The following is a 22,648-nucleotide window of genomic DNA, read 5'->3' as shown; positions in this document are numbered from 1 at the left end:
TGGACTTGGAAGACCCTGAATATACCCATTATGAATCCAGAGACCAATGGCGAACATTTTACACCATTAATCCAGTAACACAATCTGGAGGTCCCTTTGATCTTTTACTGTCCAAAGCCTGTTGCCAAACTTCAGAAGAGCTCACAGGTGGAGGAGGAACCTTACAAACTCTCTCCCTTCAACTAGAGTTTGCCTATTGCAACCCCATTTCTCTGATTCTTTCCTTGTATGTGTGTTTTGATCTATTATGTGTAATCTCACACACACACAAAATAATAAAAGATTTCAGTTCAATGGAGTGATTCTGATCGCATAATCTGTAGCCTGAAGCGGTCGGTGCTTTTCATTCTGTTTTTGTTTCAGATCAACTTTACTCAACATGGACACATTTTGCAGTTTTTACAATCAAGGAAGGACAACAAATATGGTATTAGAGTAAATTCTGCACACTTTGAGAGCAATAAAAATATTGGAAGGATTTGTAGTCTGACAGTCCATATCAGTGCTCCATCAATGACCATTATATTTGTATCACCTAATATGGTAATTAGTCTATACAGCAAGGGTCTTAAATGCTCCCACAACCTATGAGTAGCAACAGATGTTGTAGGGACCTTTACATCCTCAAGTTATAAATGTGTCCCACTGGATGTCAAGCCATATTCAAAGCAGGAAATTTGGTCTCCACTTGTGCAGCCATCATCCTGCTGCTCCACAATGCTCTCCTTCCCCAAAACACTACTCACACAATCTTTTATTGGCATTGGGAATGTTGAGTGACCAGGTCTATATTCCCTAGAATTTCAAAGAATGCGAGACAACCTCACTGAACCATGTAAGTTCTTGCACATCTGACAGGGTAAATGTTAACAGACAGTTTCCCATGGTCGGAGAGTCTGGAAGTAGTGTTGGTCATTTACACCGGAGATGTTGGAAAACCTATCCAGAGTTCTGGAGCACTCAAACAATGGGTTTTGTCCTAGCAAAGTTTAGTAGATTTTTGTACATAAAGGAAGTCAAGTGGTGTGTAGATAGAGCAGGAAAATGGAGTTAATGTTGAAGATCAGTCACAATCTTATTGAATGACAGAGCTGGTTCAAGGGGCCACTTGGTCTACTCTTGTTCTTAAGTTCTTCTGTTCACATATCTGCAATGGGATTCAAGCTTTGTACCTCTGACTCAGGGGCAGGAATAACAGCACGAAAGACAAAGCTATATGCGATGGGATAATGATAGCAATGATCATCTCAGGATACAAGTAAAATAACATATACACTACATTGTAAAGACTTATGGGTAAAGTAAACATAAGTAAGGAATAGCATCCTCTTACAAAGTGTACTGATGAATGGAGTGTAGAGCTCTCTAGTGAGCAGAGGATCTGGTATATCCCTCAAAAATTCCTTCAGCAAGGCACCAACATCATGAACACTGTGCTCTTCATCAAGAACAACATCTGCACCACGATCAAATTCCTCTCGTAACTATAAGACAAAGAAAGAAGAAGATAGATTCAGATACAAATGCAAAGTTTGCATTTCATAAACAACGTCTAAAGTAAGTGTTATGGTGGTTTTACAGGCCCATACAGTATAACAAGGTTGTTGCGATATCCTTCCAAAAACAACTCACTTATAAAGGACCTTAGGCATCATAAATGTCACGAGGCATTTCACAGGATCATAATCGAACAAAAATATGTTGAATCAAAAAGTAAGTCATTATGATAGGTACCCAAAAGCTTGGCTGAAAAATAATTTTTAAAAAGGATTTTCTTAAAGAGATGGATGTATATGTGTTATAGTCCTTACATATTCTATGTGCAATTGCACAGATTGCTGTAAAAAAAATTCACACGTGTAGGCACCAATCATTTTTAAAACAAGATAAGCAGTATTCAAATTGATATTATCAGTCATGTGGAAGATTAGATTGCTTTCTTGTTGTTAATGTCTTGTGTTGTCATTCTTCAATCGCACAGAAAACAATTCATAAGTTGTCAACAATCTAAGAGGCAAAGTGCAAGACTGCCAATTTTCTCACAACAGGAGTCTTAGCGCTCAGAATTGCATATAAAGATAATGTGGGCATGTTCCCTATAATATTCTCTCCACTAAAAGGTAATGAACTGAAAATTACAGAGATGATGCTCATTATTTTCTAATGTGTATTTCTAGTAGGAAATTGCCATTATGAAATGCGCTGCATAGATTCTGCTGCAATAAAAGTTGCTATCTTACGAATGTAAACATTTTCTAAAAAAGCCAATTCCAGTAGGAAGGTTTTGTACAAGAACCGTAAACTCATACACACCTTCGCTCACGTAATATCTGTTCTGCTCAGGAGAACATGATCAGGGCATGGGAAGGGATGCTTGACTGGAGGGTAAATCTAGTGATTTACATACTGGTTTCTACCGTAATTTGAAAATACACGGTAGGCACTTAACTTCTGAATTTATTTGGAACGTTCTCTGCAATTCAGGAAAGAATGGCCAATAGTTATAGCTACCACTGTTCAACATCTGATGTTATTCAAAATATAGTTCAGTTGTTCAGATGACAGCTTTTGGACCTTAATTATCCATCTCATTGACAACTTTGTAACTAAATACTACAGGAAAATACATGAATAAGTTTATATGTTCACTGAAGACTGCAGAATGTTCAACAATCCATGTTCAATGCAACAACAACAGGAACAGCTTCTTCTCAGCTGTTATTAGACTCTTCTTTACAGAGGAGTGGGTGTGTGGAAAGCATTACCAGCGGTTGCAGTACAATCAGATACATTAGGGATATTTAAGTGACTCTTGGATAAGCACATAGATAATAGTAAAATTAAGGGTGCATAGGTTAGTTTGATCCTAGAGTAGGATAAAAGGTCAGAACAACATCAAGGGCAAAGGGCCCGTACTGTCCTAAACCTCAACTAATGCTGATCTTGCTAATGTTGATGTCGCGTAGGGCACGCCCTGTGCAATGTAACCTGGATGTCTCTGTCGAAGTCTTTTTAATCTGTACATCCTTGCTTACTATGATCTGTCTGCACTGCACATAAACAAAGCTTTTCACTGTACTTCGGTACATGTGATAAAAATCAACCAGTGGCAAGTAACATTCATGCCAAATGCCAGGTGATGACCAGAAAGGCATTATCACTGAATCTCCAAATATCAGCATTTTTAGGGTTATGATTAATCAGAAACTCAATTGGACTAGCCATAAAAACCACAGTAGCTACAGGAACAGGTCAAAGGCTAAGAATACTGTGGCGGGTAACTCACCTCCTGACCTCCCCCAAGCCTGTCCACCATTTAATGATGGACTACGCCCCACTCACCTGGATGGGTGCAGCATCAATAATACTCAAGATATTTGACACCATCCAGGATAATGCATCCAGCTTGATCGGCACCACATCCATAAGCATCCACTCCCTCCACCATCAACACTCCGTATACACCACTGCTACCATCTACAAGATGCGTTGTAGAAATGCACAAAGATCCTTAGACAGCATTTCCAAATCCATGACCACTTCCATCTAGAAGGACAAGGGTAGCAGACATGGAAACATCACTACCTGTAAGTTGTCCTCCAAGCCATTCACCATCCTGACTTGGAAATATATTGCTGCTCCTTCACTGCTGCTGGGTCAAAATCCTTGAATCCCCTCCCAAGAGGGCATATGGGTCTACGCTCAGCATATACAATGCAGTGGTTCAAGAAAGCAGCTCACCACCACCTTCTCAAGAGCAACTAGGGATGGAGGATAATTGCCATAATTCCATCTACTTTGTGATTTTTCTATAATTCAGAGGTAACATGATCTTTTCTAAAATCAATTTTTCAAGGCCCATTCAAGAGACATGAATATAAAATCTAGGTTAAACTACAATTCAATATTGAGGGATTCCTACATTGTCTGAGATGCAGTCTTTCAGGTGAGATGTTAAACTAAGGCCCTCTAAATTGGACATAGGTGATTCTGTAATCAATTTTAAGAGGAACAGGACATTTTTGCCCACTATCCTGATCAAAATTTACTTCATTACAGAATATCTGCTCATTGTACAATGGTGAGTGCAAACTGGCTGCAAATTTAATGGGGTACAAGAGATGTGTTGGGGGGTGGAGGTGGGCGGGGGAAGTGTCAGTGAGTGAATGAGAAAAGGGGAACGAGAGCAAAAAAAAAAATTGGGAAATTTGTTTACTTGGTTGGAAGTTGACTGACCGGCATGGGAAATGCTGGAACATCTTGTTCAAAAGCTGAGCAATGAACATCTGAAGAGGCTCGACCATCCCAAAAAGGTCGGGCATCAGAAATGCCCCAGGAATACAGAGACAGTTTTCTAAAGTCTACATTTTTCATCCTCAAAGCAATTAAATAAGATTTTTTTCATTGCCACTGAAACTCCAAATGTATTTTTTTAAAGTGTATGACTATCTGCTGCTCCTCCACTATGCTCACATCTTCAGATTTTCTTTGCTCATCAGCCACTTCAGTACTTTACCTTCATTGTTCCCTGAAATCCACTGATCTAGGCTCCAGAATCACCTCTTGAAGTTGTGCAGCCACAGAACATAGCAAATGTTCTTGACTAGTAAGCTTCAACAGGATGCGTTAAGAAACTGAATTTATGTTTTATACCGTTTGAACTTTGTTTTGAGCCAGGACAGCCCAGAAATGGTGCAACCAACATTTCACCACCTTACTTGTGTCTACTTCATGGTTAATGGGAGAACGTTGGCCCCCACCCATACTTGAAAACAGAAATCCTCAACATTTTTCTGGGTTGGCAACATCGATGGGGCCTAAGAAAGGAAGTCTTACTTAAATATCTTCTGGAATTTCCATTCCACTTGAGTCAACGGAAATGAAATCCAGGCAAGGGATGCAAGTGGCAGACAAACCTCTGCCACTCATTTTGCAGAGCTGTCAAAGCTGGATTTTACTCCACTTATTAATTCAAAGGAGGAATAAAACTTTTTAACCGATCTTAAGACATCCATTCAGAGAAATACTACAGTTCCATAATTCTGACAGACTAATAGTTCAATGCCAGTTCCAAGGGATTCCACCTTCACTATTTGAACTAAGAGCTCGTCCCACGTGTCAGTCATTCTCTCGGAGGTCAAACTTTCCTATGTCGGTCTTTACCATTTCCTTTCCTTGTTTAAATCTCTGTCCCCTTGTCCTATTCTCCTCATTCAGTTTGAATTAATCTGATGTGCATATTGTTAATTCAGATTAAGGTTAAAGCTAACATGGAAATTCAAAGTCAAGAGTTAAACTAAGGCTTTTAGGAGATTGGCATAGTTCCCTTGAACCATAAAATTAATGCTTTGCTGGTTGGAGATTGCTCATCTGTGCGGCAGAAGTTTTTGATTTTTTTTGTTAGACAGGAAAAGGAGCCTCTATCATTATTTCCACAAAGCTAGAGCTGGATAAGGATATAAGTGAAAATTATAAATTCAGTCTACATGTTTAGGTTTAATCAGTCAGTAGGCCCTTGCCTATAAACAAAAGTAATATATTGCGAAGATAAGCAAAGATATATCGATGTTATCGTTATAGTTGATTGATATGATTAGACTAGATGCTATTAGATAGTGTTGATTCAGAGCTGGTCTACACAGATTAACTGTTTTGCTAAAAGTGGGATTTTAAAGAGTAAGATTCGTTACTTATCACATGCTTGCTGTCACTTCAGGCAAACATTCAAAGATTGGTTTGAATTGTAGAAAGTACAGCATCAGAATGGACAATTAGCATGCAGGACTGCCCAATCCTTGGAATCTCCATCATACCCAGATCCATTAAAATACCCATTTACAAATATTCATCTACATTCTATTTCAATTATATTTAAGTCTCAACCCAAGTAGTCACGTGTAATAAAAATATTCCACAGTTTAATAGTCCTTAATTCATGAACTTTTCTTCTCCTTTTCTCTAATGACAGTTCTTGGTTTCGTTCCCCACTCACACATGTGGAAACAATCTTTCATAATTAATTTGCAACAAGGGCCCCAAATTTAGATTCCTTTTTTTTTACTGACGGCATCTCTCTCTGCTACGCCCCTCCACCCACGTTGCTTCTGACTGTGTAGGAACTGTTGGTTCTCCAAGCCTACCACATTCACTTGGCCTACTTCAGTCCCAATTCTCTAGTGTACTCATTTCCTCCCTTTCCCAGTCTCTCCCATTTTACCCATTGGCCCATTCCCTAGTCTCCACCTCAACTCCACTTTGAAGTGCTCCTTCACCAATGTCACATGTTTCACTCCTGAAATAAAGACTTTCCATCTCCCCTGCCCTCATCCTCCATTCCAGACTTCTCAATCACTCCCAGCTTGTTGCTGCCTGTAAAATAGCTTGGAAGCTTCTTTAAGCTAAACTGTGGCATTGTGGAGTCTCACTATGATGAGAAAAATCTAGAAACCTTGACCTTCCGAGTTGCTCATGTTCAGAGGAGCTCAATCAGTTAAAGTACTTCCACAGTGGAATAGTTAGATGTCTTATGTAAAGAACAGTCGAACCCAATATTGGATTAGACATCTTTAGGGCATGGGAAGTTGATCATGAAACTGGCCCTCATTACAGCTGCTTTACATTTTTACAATTGACAGAATGAGACTCAATTATGACCCAAACTTCTGTGGAAACTCAAGGAAGGTTACATGCTGTACATCGGACATTTGATTTAACAGTGCGCTGTATTAAAATGTCAACTTTTAGGAGAATTCTGATATAAATAAAATTCTTAATTTCCACTTAAAGCTCAAGGCAGGAGCTGTGCGGCATTCAGAAACCACAAAGATAAGAGGCTGAACGTTATGGAACAAATACTGCGGTGTCAGTAACAGTGGTGAGTTTATTGCTCCATTTACTCAGGCTCTTCAACCTTTGGAATGCGATGCACATTGATCAGTGTGAATCTACAGAATGCAGCAGGCTACATGCTATTTTCAAACCTTAAATGGTAAGTAGACAACCAGCTCCAATTTGGACCAAGTATTCACTAATTACATATTAATTACACTTTAAAATTTTACAGCTGTATTTCCAGGCATAAGGGACCTCCTCACAACTTGAAAACACTCGAAGGCCCATGCTATACTCAAAGTTAAAACAATTTTTCCAGATGAAACTTTAAAACTCTTGACAAGTCTTCTAGAGTTACATCTTTAACTTTAAAAAAAACATGTATACTACATTTTAGTTTCTGAAGTATTTTTCACTGCAATGGGAGGTTTTACACATTGAGCTTATAAAAGTTAGCTATAGTCCCAGATGACCATGAGAATGCTTTCTCATTAGAGAAAGATGACTGATAGGCAATTAAGTGTGCACCATCATTTTTTTGCCTCAGTGCTGCTTAGACCCTAATACAGTCCACACTCAGAGGAAATCCAATTCTTGCTATACATTTTTGCACAGATTTAACCAGGTCCATGATAAGTGACATTACTGACTGCAACATCTGAGCCCACAAGTTTATGGTAGGATAACTTCCTTCAACTGTTGCACATCAGCTACTTTATCTCAAAAACCCATAATAATGCTGTATATCCTATTTTAGACAGAGATTTATAATGAATTAATTGTTTTGTACCAAGAAGAGTTCTCTGACTGAAGTCAAATGAAGTGTTATTGAGGAGTCTTCAAGGTACTTCTGCACTTAGTTGAGTGCATTATCTAATAGCTTATCACAGGTTGGTGCAGTCTGGAAAGAGAAACTAACACCACCAATATTCTGGTCATCATGGCATACAAAAGAAAAGATATAAGAGGGACAACCAAGATAATTAACAGAAACAAATCCTTAATCATATCAAGGTAAGTCATTTGATTATACTGAACAGTTCCCTGGCCATTCCCCTCAAGATTGTCCTGCCATTTAAGACGATTGTGGTTGATAAACTCCTCTTTCAAGACACTCATTGTAGTCCTCAACTTCTCAATTTCAAAGATCTATCTACCTCTTTAAATACTATTAGTGATCTAACCTCGACAACTCTCTTGGCAGAGAGTTCGAAGCATTCAGTACCGTCTGAAAAAAGAAATTTCTTCACATCTCAGCTTTAATTGAGTGTCTTCTTATCCTGAAGTTTTGTATCCTATTTCAAGATTTCCCCACTAATGGAAACATCTTCTCAACATATACCCTCTCAAGCCATTTTATAATCCTGTACATTGCCAGAAGATCACACCTCATTTCTCTAAACTTTAATGAATAAAAATCTAACCGTTTTAGTGATTAGATTACTTACAGTGTGGAAACAGGCCCTTCGGACCAACAAGTCCACACCAACCCGCCGAAGCGCACCCACCCAGACCCATTCCCCTACATTTACCCCTGCACCTAACACTACAGGCAATTTAGCATGGCCAATTCACCTAACCTGCACATTTTTGGAGTGTGGGAGGAAACCGGAGCACCCGGAGGAAACCCACGCAGACATGGGGAGAATGTGCAAACTCCACACAGTCGGTCGCCTGAGGCGGGAATTGAACCCGGTCTCTGGCGCTGTGAGGCAGCAGTGCTAACCACTGAGCCACCGTGCCATGGTTCTTCAGAAGTCAACCCCATTCAAATTAGATTAGATTACCTATAGTGAGGAAACAGGCCATTTGACCCAACAAGTCCACACCAACCCTCCAAACAGAAACCCACCCAGCCCCGTTCCCCTATCCTATACTTACCCCTGACTAATGCACCTAACACTATGGGCAATTTAGCATGGCCAATTCACCTGATCTGCACATCTGTGGACTGTGGGAGGAAACCCACGCAGACACTGGGAGAATGTGCGAACTCCAGAGACAGTCGCCAGAGGCTGGAATCTAACTTGGGTCCCTTGCACTGTGAGGCAGCAGTGTTAACCACTGAGCCACCGTGCCACCCCAAATGTCATTCTGGGAATCAGCCTAGTGAGTCTCTTTTCAATTGCCTTCAATGGCCTTTATCCTTTCTTATACATGGGAAATAAAATTGTATGTAGCACCCTAACCGTAGCCTCACCGATACCCTGTAACGAGACTTTCTTATTTCCAACCCAAGCAGTAAAAGCCAAAATTCCATGTGCCTCATGAACTACTTGCTGTACTTGCATGTAAACATTTTGTGTTTCACGCACAAGAACACTCAGATCTCTCTGTGCTGTAATTTTTGGAGTGTCTCACCATTTATACAAAAATAATTTAAATAAAACCTTTCAATTCTTTCTGCCAAAAGTGCATGAATTCAGACGAACATTAAGTTCCATCTGCCAAGTTGTTGGCCATTCACTCAAACTATCTGCACCTTTTGTAGATTCCTACGATCTCATAACAACATCCCCTTTTGACCCTGTTTGTATTGTCTGTACATTTGGATAACACTCTGCCTTTCTCCAAGTCATTAATATAGATTACAAATAATTGAGGGCCTAAGAGTAATCCATTAGTTAGAGCCATTAAAAATAAAGACATGGATCAGATATAGGCCTATCAAGTCTGCTATGTCATTTGATGAAATCATGGCTTAACTGAGAATCCTCAACTTTATTGTTATGCACGACCCCCCCCACCATGATCCTCAATTAACAATCTGCCTATCACAACTTCAAATATACTTAATGATCCAGCCTCAACAGAACTCTGCAGTAAATAATTCCACAATCTCACTCCCTCAGAAGAAATTCTTCCTAATCTCCACTCGAACCGGGTGATCTCTTACTCTGAGACAATGCCTTCAGGCCCTAGTTTCACTGTCAGGTCCCCTAAAAGAATCTTGAATGTTTCAATGAGATCACCATTTTAGATTTAGTAATATGTAATCAGATAGAATTACACAGTCAGTTCCACTATAATGCGTGTTTCTTCAATACGAATTGGCTTTAATGCAATTGAAGAATTTAGACCATTATTTGTAGAATCCAAACTTTCCTTCCCTGTATTGGCTATAGAGTGATTCCAGGCCCATTAGTTTAAATGGTGCAGCTACTGCGCAATTTTCTTACAACATGAGCATGCACGAGAACGCAACAAATGCATTACATCAGAACCAACTATATTAAGAGGTCTCGCACTTAAGGATTCTCCGGGGTGGTCACAGCCCACCATGGCAGAACTCCAAACTCAGTTTGAGGGAGAGCAATTTGAGTTTCAAACTACTGCCCTTAAGTCCTCAACCTAAATACGGGCAAATACAGAAGTATGACGAAACGGTTGTCTATTGTGAGCTGCAAAAATAACCTAAGGGTAGAGTCTATAAATTAACTCAGCAAAATTTTATTCCAACCAGAAGGATGAACTAACCATTGTAAACAAATGCAGTTGAAAAGAGTAATCAATCAAAAACTAAGACAACAAAACAGTATAAACTAATGGTAAGCAAACAGATTGGGAATTGTTTAAGAACCGGGAGCGGATGACAAAAAAACATAATAATGTGGCAGAAAATTATTTATGAAAGTAAATTGGCAAGAAATATGAAAAGAAACAGGTCTTCAGGGGATATAAAATGAGAGTGGCGAAATTAAATGTGGGAACCTCAGAGGATGTAACCATGAATTAGTAACAGAGAATAGGGAACTGGCAAATAATTTAAATCCACATTTTCCAATGGCTTTTATGATAGAGGATACAGTAAAACAACCCAAAGCTAATAGCTAAGCAAGATGCCAATGGAAGAAAAGGTCTTATAAAAGTCTCTATCACGAGGCGCATTGATATCAAAGAACTGTTGAAGGCTACAATCTTTGACATGTGAAAGGAAGACTAACAATTTATTTGTTAAAGCATCGCATAAGGCAATGAGATAAATAGGACTGTGAACCAGGGTAGCTTTAAGAGAGTTCTTGCTGCAAGTGACAGTGCATGGTGCCATTATTCCATGAGAGCAGTGGCTTGAGATACGGAGAACATCTAGGGTTTTATGTAACCATACTGAAAATGTGTTGCTGGAACAGCGCAGCAGGTCAGGCAGCATCCAGGGAACAGGAGAATCGACGTTTCGGGCATAAGCCCTTCTTCAGGAATCCTGAAGAAGGGCTTATGCCCGAAACGTCGATTCTCTGTTCCCTGGATACTGCCTGACCTGCTGCGCTGTTCCAGCAACACATTTTCAGCTCTGATCTCCAGCATCTGCAGACCTCACTTTCTCCTTTTATGTAACCATGGAAGGTAAACATGAAAGATGGAACTTCAGCTGGAATCTATATAGAAAAAGTTGGAGCCAGAAATGGTTGGCTGAGTCAAGAAAGGTGACTGCTAAAGCAAGTTTAAATTGGATACCGGATCAACATGAAACAGAAAGCACCAAAGGTGAAGAAGATAGAGCTTTTAAAAAAACCCAACTGAAGACAAAAACATAACTTCTTCCAAGGAGGGCATTCCTGGAAGCAAATGGCAGTGAACTAAACATGAATATTTCTTAAATAAAAACAGAAAATTCTGCTTGGTTGGACAGGGTTTCTGAGCAATTCTTGAAAGAAGAGAAAAACAGCATTTTAAAGCAAAGATGAGAAACGATAATCAATTAAGACGCATTTGATGTCTAAGGACATGCTATGAAAAGGGATCAAAATGACTGAGGAAAATTTTTAATTGAAAATGGAAAGAGAAAAGTGAAAGATAATGAAAAGTTTAAAAATTATATGGGTAATCCAAGCGATGGAGTTGTGCCATCAGCCAATGGTATGAAAACTGATGCAATACAGGTTGCAAAGGTGCTACAAAGTATTTTGTCTTGGTTTTTACTAAAGAAATAAAAAAAAACTATTTATTTAATTTGAAGAGTGAGTGAGATGCTGTTCCAGACATAAGTTGCATCACTATTCAAATTGCTACAGCGTAGCTGCTGAACTGAGTAAATTTATAATAAGGGAGCAAATTGCAGGAACTCTGGCACAAACTTTCCAGATCCACTGAGTATTCCAATTTTCTAAAAGGACGGCAGCAAAACTGATCCAAGAAATAGAGACCAGTGAGTTTGACGTCTACTGTGCGTAAAGTTATGGAGAAACTTTGTTAAAGATACATTCGTAGAGTACATCTTTGGAAATAAAAATGCCTTAAAAAGGACAGTCCATATGGTTTCACGATGGGCTGTCTCATCAATCTAAATAGCCATTTTTGAGGCATAGAATGCACAGTGGATGTGGTGCACTTGGATTTGATTAAGCACTTTGACATTGTTTTAAGTATACCCTTTCCAGAACAAAGAAATAAAGAATCTGAAATACAATAATTTATGATGGATTTATAACTGGTTAATCAAGGAAAGCCAAAAAGAATACTGGTGACAGATGGTTATGGACTTTTCTCATTTTAATGTCTTCATAAATCATATGGAGTTAGAACTTTCAAATGCGATACCTAAACTTGCAGAAAATACACAACTAATGAAAGTGGTAAACACCGAAGTTGGAAAAAAAAAGTAAACCACATGTGGATACTGAGTAATTGGAGAGGCAGGTTCCAGATGAAATTTGATGTGAAAGAATACGAAATACTCCACAGGAGAAACAAAAATCCAGAAATGGGTAATTGACATCAAAGAAAACAATGTTCATGGAAAATGACAGAGATCTGAAGTTTCAAATTATATTAAAGTGAAGTCATTTACCACAATGCTCAATGACTGAGAGTAAAGCAAATCAAACATTGGGATTTATTTAAAGAATGATATTAAGTAAAATTATTAACTCAACATTTTCTGGAGTGCAAAAGCTGGCAGTTTCTGAAATCATACAGAAGAAAGAAACCAGAATGACTGAGGGGGTGGAGGGATTTGATTAGAAGGAGCCTATATGTAAACTGGACATATTCTCATCAGAAACAGGATGGAGAATAGTAGGATTCTGAAGGAACTGATTATGTAGATTACAACTTGTTTCATTTTGGCCAGAACTGAAAAAAGAAAGATATGGCTTGTACTTGGAGGGGTAAATACAAAGCTAATTTGTGGAAAATTTATTTCAGTAAATGAGTGGTAATTCTGTGGAACAGGTTCTCTAGAGAGACATGGAAAGGAGTTAGTGTTAATTACAATTTCTCTTTAATTTGCACTGAAACATTTTGGTATAAAGTATAGAATTAATTTTCTACATGAAATACAGCAGGCTTGGGAGGAACAGATGACTTTGGAGATAATTTCTGCAACTCTCTAACCAAAAGGACTGTGGATGCTCAATTAATGAACAAATTCAAAACTGGGAGTTTGGCAGATTTTTATGAGTGCTAAGGGACATGGGGATAGGATAGAAATATGGAATTGATGTTGAAGTTCAATTGTGACCTTATCGAATGACGGGAGAGGTTCATACATTCTACTTCTGCTTCTGCTTCTATGCCTAATAGCTTCCTAAGTCTCATGGGGAATTGCCCTCCCCTCACGTCTGGTTGTAAATTAATTACCATCATTAGCCATCACACAATATTTTTGGATCACACAATTACCAACATGGAAGGAAATGAACTAGATAGACCAGGATCTACTCAGCAGGCCAGGCAGCTTCTGCGGGAGAGCAAGTAGTGTTAACGTTTCGAGTCCGGTCACTCTTCTTCTGAACTGATGGTAGGTAGGAAACAAGGTATACGAGTGGGCGAGGGTGAGGGCATGTGTGTGTCGGGGGAGGGGGGGTGGGCTGGAGGTAATGTTGGAGAATGAGCTAGAGGATAGGCAGAGATGGAGCCCAGACAGAGAGAACAAATAACACTTCGGGATACAAAAGGCCTGGATAATAGTGTGCTCAGGAGAAAGAAAAGCACACATACTACAGAGCCACCATATAACTGGATGTATGCGTGTATTCTACCGCTCAACTCAAGTGGTTCCTTTGTGTCTACATTGCCAAGTAGAAGTGAAATGTTCTCAAGTAGAGATGAATCTAAATTATTGATTTCACTTGAAGATTTTATTTTCCAAGCTACCGTCAGTTCTGTAGATGGGTCACTGGACTCAAAACATTGACTCTGCTTGCTCTTCACTGATGCCGCCAGACTTGCTGAGTTTCTCCAGCAATCTTTGCTTGTTTGATTAATTTCCAGCATCTGCAGATTTGTTTTTGTTTTTGTTTTATTATAGACAGGAACCTATTTTGTCTTGCCATTTCTTTATTAGCACATTAAGTTATACTTTAAAATGTAGAATGATGATAGAATTTTCACCTCTCAGGGAATGAATGAAAATAACACGAAAACATCTTGATATATAAAACGGTCATAACTTTTATAAATTCATCAAGAAAGATACACTACAAGTCAAGTCACAGAAAACATTCATCAGTCTCCATGCATAAATTCCCTTTGACACTTCCAATTATATGCGAAGGAGAAACAATCTTGTACAAACACCAACAGTTAAATTATAACAATTTACCATTATTAAACTGGAAATTCATTGCAACAAATATATTATAACGTCAATTCAGACATACTGGACATTTGTTTGATTAATCAGATTTGAAGGGCCTTGCAATGTTTCATCATATTGCAATATAAATGTCACTTGACATTGTGGTGGCAAGAAACTGAGAAATACATAAGTAATAACTTACTGCGCCACAATTAAAATTTCTAAAACTTCACTTTCACCCTCCAACCACCCACCTCCAAATGAAATCAACAATTTATATCCCTGCTACTCAGTGGAACATTTAACTTCCATATGGCAATGTAGACACTGTGCATCAAACTAAATCACTTGAGTTGAACAGTAGTGCACACACAAATATCTAGCTACAGGACCTCTCTGCAGCATGTGTGCTTACATTACAGACTTGCTACTGCAAAACAAATTAATGGATATTTATCTAGTTAAAGGAATAAAAATAAATCACATCAGCCTATGGAATATATTAAATGACAAAATCCTGATGAGGAATTTCAGAAATGTAAACTGTGTTTTTGCAGGCAGGGCAAGGTCTTCATATGAATACATTGAAATATCCTGATGTACATCTATAATGTCCTTTATGACGGTTAAAAAGGAAACAATGCTCCTTACCTGCCTTACTCTTTTCTTTGAGCTTCCAACTCTGAATATTCCTACCGTCTGAAGGCCTGCAGAATCATAAATAATTATAAAAATCTATGTTATTATCTTGAGCAACTTTTACAGAAATAAAAAGTATGTGCAGACAACAAAATGGTGCTCATCATATCCATAACAGAACAGAAAAATCTCAATGGAATTTGAAACAGAACAATATATCTTCATAATACTGGTTTGGAAGAACTTTTAGACTTTCTTTTTAAATTTTAAACCTTGGAAAGCTGCAAAATTCAAATAATTGTAAAGATTCTTTTTTCACGTGACTTCAAGATGTGAAGAAAGATAGTATTTATTGCCAAATATCAATTGTTGGAAAATTATGATGATGGGCCTTTCACTATAACTCTACACTTTTTTTTGGGCGAGTGGGGGTGGGGGTGCGGAGGTAGGGGAAGGTAATGGTGCTCCTATGTTATGTTGGGAATTTCAGAATATTGACCCAAAAGTGAGGAGACTAGAAGTCCTATAAATCAGGATGATGTGAGACTTGAAGATGAACTTCCAAATTCTACTGTTCTCACAAGAATGCTACACTGGCCTTTCATATTGATGTGGGTCACAGGAAAACTGAGGCATTTTAGTGTAATCTCATTGATTTGCTGCAGCGAATTCTGCAGAGGGTAGGTGCTGCAATGGCAATCTGAGTGTGTGTCACGATTTGGTGGCTTTTGTATAGTGTGATGCTTCCCAAACTTATTTCCATAGTCAAGCCAGTTTGGTGATTGAAAATTGTTCTAACCTGAGATCTTTGAGGAAAAGGGTATTGGGCGCCTGACAGAAGGGGAGTGGGAGACCTGTTTTGCGCAGGTTGGGGGGGTTAGTCGGGTAGAAGATGGGAGACGAGTTGAGAAACCAGGGAGTTGGAGAGAGAAAAGTTGTTAAGCTACAGGATTTTAGAAGCACCTACTTCTCAGGAGAGGTTTAAATGAGGCAGAGAAATGGCAGATGGAATTTAATCCAGACAAACACAAGGTGATGCATTGGGGCAAGTCTAACACTTCCCCTCTGCATGTAATAAATGGCAAAACCCTTAGGTCCCTCTGTATGTTAATGCTTCTAAGTGTACAGGTCCTTAGTTCCCTAAGACAGGGCAGCACAGGTGGAAAAAGTGGTCAAGAAGGTGCATTGCATGTTTGCCTTCATCAGGGCATAGAGTATAAAAATTAGCAAGTCATGTTGCAATTGTACAGAATTTTAGTTTGGCCACATTTGGAATACTGCATGTAGTTCTGGTCGCCACACCACCAGAAGGAAGAATGTGGAGGCTTTGAAGAAGATACAGAAAAGGTTTACCAGGATACTGTCTAGGTTGGAGGCTATTAGCTATGAGAGGTTGAATGTCAGAGGCTAAGGTATGACCTGCTAGAAATTTACAAACTTATGAGGGGCATAGATAGAAATGTATTTTATCGTAAGTTTAAGGTTAAAAAAAAAGGGGGGCAAGAGTTTAAAGCAAACGTGAAAGGCAAGTTTTTATTAAACAGAAAGGGTGGCAAGCATTTGAACGGGCTGTCACAGGAGGTGGCAGAAGCAGATATAACAGCAACATTTAAAAGGCATCTTGACAGATACATGAATAGGTAGGAAACAGAGGAATATGGACCATGTAGAGGCAAAAGGTTTTCAGTTTAGCAATGTGTCACGTGTTGGCACAGGCTTTCTGGGCCAAAGGGCCTGTTGCTGTGTTGTACTGTTCCTTAGGTAGCAATCAAGCTTCGAGGACCTACTGGTTAGACCATGCTCACCATTTAAAAACTTTGATGACTTAAAACAGTTGTTGGCCCTCAGCTGGGACTCCACTGTAGTGACTGCTACCTTGGAGGTCACAGGCTCCAAACATTTAGCTGGTGAATCCACTGGGGTCAAGACCCACAGTTTGAGAAGCTTTGGTAATATGACTTTTACGGCAATCAAATTTGTTGCCCTATCTTTAATGGTGCCTGGTTTTTTGAGCATCATTGTCACTGTGTCCATCCAGGTAAATGGAGACAATTCATTGACTTGAACCCTATAAATGGTGGAGAGACTGAGGAATCAGATGGTGAGCCATTTGCCAAGAGCATCCAACATTTGCTCTGTTATCGTAACTGTGGCTCTAACATGGATAATTCAATTACAATCTGTAAATGGTGCTTCTCCACACCACCCAGAGAATTTGAACCCTTGGGAATCAATGAAAGTATAATTGATAGTTAGTTGAATATGTTGGATTTTTCCTGTTGAAGATAGTCTTTATTTTGCACTTCAGTAGCTGAGAACCCAAGAATGGTTAAATGCCTCCTTTATAAACGATAAGCAGAGGCTGCTGGGCAGATAAACCTATCTTGCTTTTTGTCAACAAGATCTGCTTGTAAAGTTTTGTATGTAGTTACACAGGTATCAGTTGTCTTAGCTGTACTGAAACTGTTGAACGGGAAAGATAGAATTAAAATCCAAGAATTAGAATTCGAATCTTTACAGTATTGGAACAGGCCCTTAGGCCCAAAACGTCCACATCGACTCTCTGAAGAATATCCTACTCAAACCTATTCCCCATTACTCTACATTTACCCCTGACTAATTCATCCAGCCTACACATCTGTGAACACTGTGGGCAATTTAGCATGGTCAATTCACCTAACCTGCACACCTTTGGATTGTGGGAGGAAACCCACACAGACACAGGGAGAAAGTGCAAACTCCACACAGACAGTCGCCTGAGGCTGGCGCGGTGAGACAGCTATAGCATAACAGCACTGCAGCTGGAATGAAGTTAAACTCCATGTAGCTTTTGCCAAGTGCATTGAGTCATTCTTTAATATCATATCATATAAAGTAAATAGAACTGAACTGACTAGATAATAGCATTTTAGATTTTGGAGACCAAGTGGATGGATTGAGTGGGTTCATTCACTTGGTACTTGTAACTGAAGGTATTTGCAAATACTTCAGCCTTGACCCTTGCCACTCTAGTGAGGAATACAGCATCAAGCTGTAGTCCATTGTCTGCTCTGGCATCCCAACATGTAGGGCTGATCCACACTTTAAATACATGCTTTCACTCTCAATCCCGATCTCTTGGTTCTCTTGCCCAACAATAATCTACCAATCTCAGTCTTGATAATTTCAAATGACTCCAGCAACCAAATGTCACTATAAGGACATTTAAACTCCTATTTGTTAGAAGTAAGTGCATCCTCATTTGACTGTTTTACCATGATTTACAGAATCAATATGAATAAAAGAATGCTTGTCTTTTCCAACCAGAATAATTGACTTTCACGACATCATGACTCTTCATCAAGACTGGTTTTGCATTTTAACATGCACTACCATAACCAACTGCAACATGCGCCATTAACTTCCTCTTGGCCTCTTTGAACCATAGAATATTACAGCGCAGTACAGGCCCTTCGGACCTCGATGTTGCGCCGACCCGTCATAACAATATGAAGCCCATCTAACCTACACTATTCCATGTACGTCCATATGCTTGTCCAATGACGACTTAAATGTACTTAAAGTTTGCAAATCTACTACCGTTGCAGGCAAAGCATTCCGTAGCCTTACTACTCTCTGAGTAAAGAAACTACCTCTGACATCTGTCCTATATCTATCACCCCTCAATTTAAAGCTATGCCCCCTTGTGCACGCCATCACCATACTTGGAAAAAGGCTCCCTGTCCACCCTATCTAACCCTCTGATTATCTTATATGTCTCTATTAAGTCACCTCTCAACCTTCTTCTCTTCAACGAAAACAGCCTCAAGTCCTCTCAGCCTTTCCTCATAAGACCTTCCCTCCATACCAGGCAACATCCTAGTAAATCTTTTCTGCACCCTTTCCAAAGCTTCCACATCCTTCTTATAATGTGGTGACCAGAACTGTACACAATACTCCAAGTGTGGCTGCACCAGAGTTTTGTACTTCTGTAGCATAACCTCATGGTTCCGGAACTCGATCCCTCTATTAATAAAAGTGAAAACACTATATGCCTTCTTAACAACCCTGTCAATCTGGGTGGCAACTTTCAAGGATCTATGTACCTGGACACAGATCTCTCTGCTCATCTACACTACCAAGAATCTTACCATTAGCCCAGTTTGCATTCCGGTTACTCCAACCAAAGTGAATCACCTCACACTTGTCCGTATTAAACTCCATTTGCCACCTCTCAGCCCAGCTCTGCAGCTTATCTATGTCTCTCTCTGTAACCTACGGCAGCCTTCGTCACTATCCACAACTCCACCGACCATCGTGTTGTCTGCGAATTTACTAACCCACCCTTCTACGCCCTCATCCAGTTCATTTAATAAAATGACGAACAGCAGTGGACCCAACACCAACCCTTGCGGTATACCACCAGTCACTGGACTCCAGGATGAACATTTCCCATCAACCACCACCCTCTGTCTTCTTTCACCAGTGCCACTTAGATCGGTTATCCTGGCACACTTGAAGGTAATGGTCCAGAACAATTCATTTCTTCTTGAGGCTTCCCAATGACTATTAATAAAAAGGAATGCTAAATCCTCAATATGTGACGCATTAAGATTACCTCAGATTAAACAAAAATCTACATACCGTATCGCTGAGAATGTTAGGAATGGTTATGAGAGCAATACTTACCATACTTTTCTAGATGTTGGCAGCAGCTATCCACTAATCTAGGCACCTGGCGATAAATAGGATTGAGGCTTAACTTTTTGTCTCTTTGCTTTTCTTTCTTGCTTGGCACTTCTGTTGGGAGCGAGAGTTGCAAAGCTTCTAATAATCTAGACTGATCATCATCCAGGTCAGTGATAGAATCCACAGACATTCCACCCTGCGGAGAAAACAAACAAGGAGGAAGTCAATGAGCAAAAATGATAATAGAAGGAGAAAAGTGCAATATTTGAGACCCAATTACTTTTGAATGTGATTAAATCATTTTATCAATTTAGCCAAGCCTATGGATTGACAAAATTTGGTTAACAAAGCACATGTCCATATAGTAGACATGTAGTAATTAGTTGATGGGCGTCCCCTATCTTAAATGGGGAGGATCAAGCCTTGCCTGTGAGTAATATATTGGAGATCAAACCATATGATATCATCTTAGGTGGCATTTGCTCAGGGAAATCCATCCTTTTGGATCTATATGCTATGTAGCGGCTATTTACCATGCACTAAACTACTTTCTAAGCTGAAATGGTGTTGAGCAGGAAATGCATGCTCAACTTGGGTACACTGTCCTCCACATTGATAAAGGCCAGAAAGGCACTTTGTGGCCAAGGGGCCTAATATCTGCATGAGGCTCTCCCATTGCAAGACTGGCTTACCTTGAAGGAGTCAGCATCTCTGGCTCACCATTCAGAGATAATGATTTGGCGAGTCAAGTCACCATAATTTTACCAGACCATAGCACAGCTGTCTCACTGGAGAGACGATGAGTGGTGATTTAACTGGAGGGCCACCACACCTCAGACAAGGGCAGAGGTTGAGAGGAGAGTCCTTCATGGTAACATTAGAATTGAACCCATCTTATTGTTACCACACTGCTTTGCAAACCAATCGTCTAGCCAACTGAGCAAAACCAACCCCCATAATGACTTGTGCACACTACTGGACACCTCTCTTATCCACATCAACCCTGTCCCCCTCCCTATCAAAAAGACAGACCTGAATTTCTAGTTTCTTTTTATACCCTTTCTGGATTGCTCATCTAGGATGTTACAGAAATTCTACCTGAACTTTGTACAAATCTAATTTGACTATATTTGACTGGCAGAAAATGCCTATTTTTTCCTGAGCAGCTGAAAATGTTGACTTTTGTGATGACCATAAAATCTTTTCCCCCCCCAAATTCAATGTTGTTTTTTTAAATTGATGAAATCTATGGAAATCCAAGCAACATACCTCTTACGCTAAACGACTCACAGGAGAAACCTTTTCAAGCTGTGCTTGTGAAAACTTAAACGTGTTGCTTGAAATGTTGGAAACAAACCCCATATTAGCACCAGCACTTTCCAGAGGTTTGATACTTTGCTAAAAAGGTTAAAGAGCTAAACTAAATTCAACTGAAAGTACTAATGTACAATAATGTGCCCCTCCTATCTGGCAGAAGCTATCCCAACAAATCAATTTATGGGCTCAACTGGTGATTATCTTATATTCAGATTTCTGGTTGAAGGACTTTCTTCTGCATAAGTTAAGGTCTATGGTCTTTACATTACAATAGTAACTACACTCAGAGTACTGCATTAGTTGTCAAGTGCATTAAAATATCCTGATATCTTGAAAGATTCTCTCTCTCCTACCATTACATGGAAGGAGAGCACCAATAAGTGTTTCAGGTCAATTTTAATTCATCTGCAAGTTTCTGTGTCATTTAAGTGTGAAATGTTTCCTTAAAAATATTTTATAATTCCAGCTCTGCATTTTGTTCTAATCTGATAGCAAAATTCCCAAAATAGTTCTCTCCTCCATTTCAGTTTTTGATGAAAGTCACAAGTTGGTATTGAAGAACTGTCCAAAATAATTGGTGGACTTCAGCAATTGTGACCTGGGCCCTTATAATTTCTATTGTGATGCACTGTCACACAAACTGTCCCACCTAGTCAGTTGCGTAAGCTAAGCATTGACAATATAAGTAAGGAGGATTGTCTGGGAACCTCAATCATTAGTATTCCCTTTAGTTCTGTGCTGGATTATCAATGAGAATTCTTGCAGTCAAGGACAGAGTAATAGCCATTACTTTCCCCCATTGATTGTCACGGTAGTGCTCACATCAGCAAGGTAAGTTTTGCTGGAACAGCTGATTAACCAGCTTCAGATGGTCCAATAAATCTATGAGTTAGGTAAATAAATGCTCTTAATATAAAGATAAAAACACTGACTTGCTGATCCTCAAATTTTGTTGGAAAGCATTTGGTAACGCTTTCAGCATATGGTGCAGTGGTGAACTGGTTATGCTACTGGACTAGTCACAGAACTCTTACAGAGTGGAAGCAGGCCATTTGGCCCATCGAGTCCACACTGACCCTCCAAAGGGCATCTCACCCAGACCCACCTCCCAACCCATCCCTGTAATCCTGCATTTCCCATGGCTAATCTGCTCGACCTGCACATCCCTGGACACTATGGGCAATTTAGCATGGCCGATCCAACTAACCTGCACATCTTTGGACTGTGGGAGGAAACCAGAGCATTCAGACAAAATCCACACAGAGATGGGGGGAATGCACAAACACAGACGCCCGAGAATGGAATTGAACCTCTGTCCTTGGTGCTGTGAGACAGCAGTGCTAACCACTGCATCACTGTGCTACCCAGTGACTTAGAATTCTGGACGAGTAGAGAACACAAGATCAAATCCTATCATGGCCTTTTGAAAGTGAGAATGTAGTTTTAAAATACCTGGAACTAAAAATTTGGCATCAACATAACTGACTATGATAGATTGTTGTAAAAGCATAATATATTCACTAATATCTTTGATGGAATGAACTTTTCCATCCTTATTCAGTCTGGCCTATATAGTGATCCAGGAGCACACCAACATAGAGTCCTACAGCTCGGAGACAGGCCCTTCAGCCTAAACTAGTCCATGCAGACTAGAATGTCCATCCACGCTAACCT

The 22,648-nt window shown here is 39.6% G+C and overlaps 1 protein-coding gene across 7 annotated transcripts in view; it reads right to left on the bottom strand.

The window, feature by feature from the left end:
- LOC122554976 (rho GTPase-activating protein 6) overlaps positions 1-22,648 on the bottom strand; it is a 538,092-nt gene that overhangs the window by 43,243 nt on the left and 472,201 nt on the right. For all 7 annotated transcript variants that reach the window (XM_087992993.1, XM_043700459.2, XM_043700460.2 and 4 more), the window contains 3 exons: positions 19,658-19,853; positions 15,002-15,057; positions 1,334-1,484 (listed from right to left, as the gene is read on the bottom strand). In XM_087992993.1, the coding sequence (XP_087849119.1) occupies positions 1,334-1,484; positions 15,002-15,057; positions 19,658-19,853 (403 nt within the window). The remainder of the gene's footprint in view (positions 1-1,333; positions 1,485-15,001; positions 15,058-19,657; positions 19,854-22,648) is intronic.

This window comes from Chiloscyllium plagiosum, unplaced genomic scaffold (genome assembly GCF_037043375.1).
Source record: "Chiloscyllium plagiosum isolate Xiang-an unplaced genomic scaffold, Cpla_swu_hap1 HiC_scaffold_12, whole genome shotgun sequence".
Classification (NCBI taxonomy): Eukaryota; Metazoa; Chordata; class Chondrichthyes; order Orectolobiformes; family Hemiscylliidae; genus Chiloscyllium; species Chiloscyllium plagiosum.
Note: the sequence above shows the minus strand (reverse complement) of the source record. Positions and strands in the feature narration are given on the sequence as shown.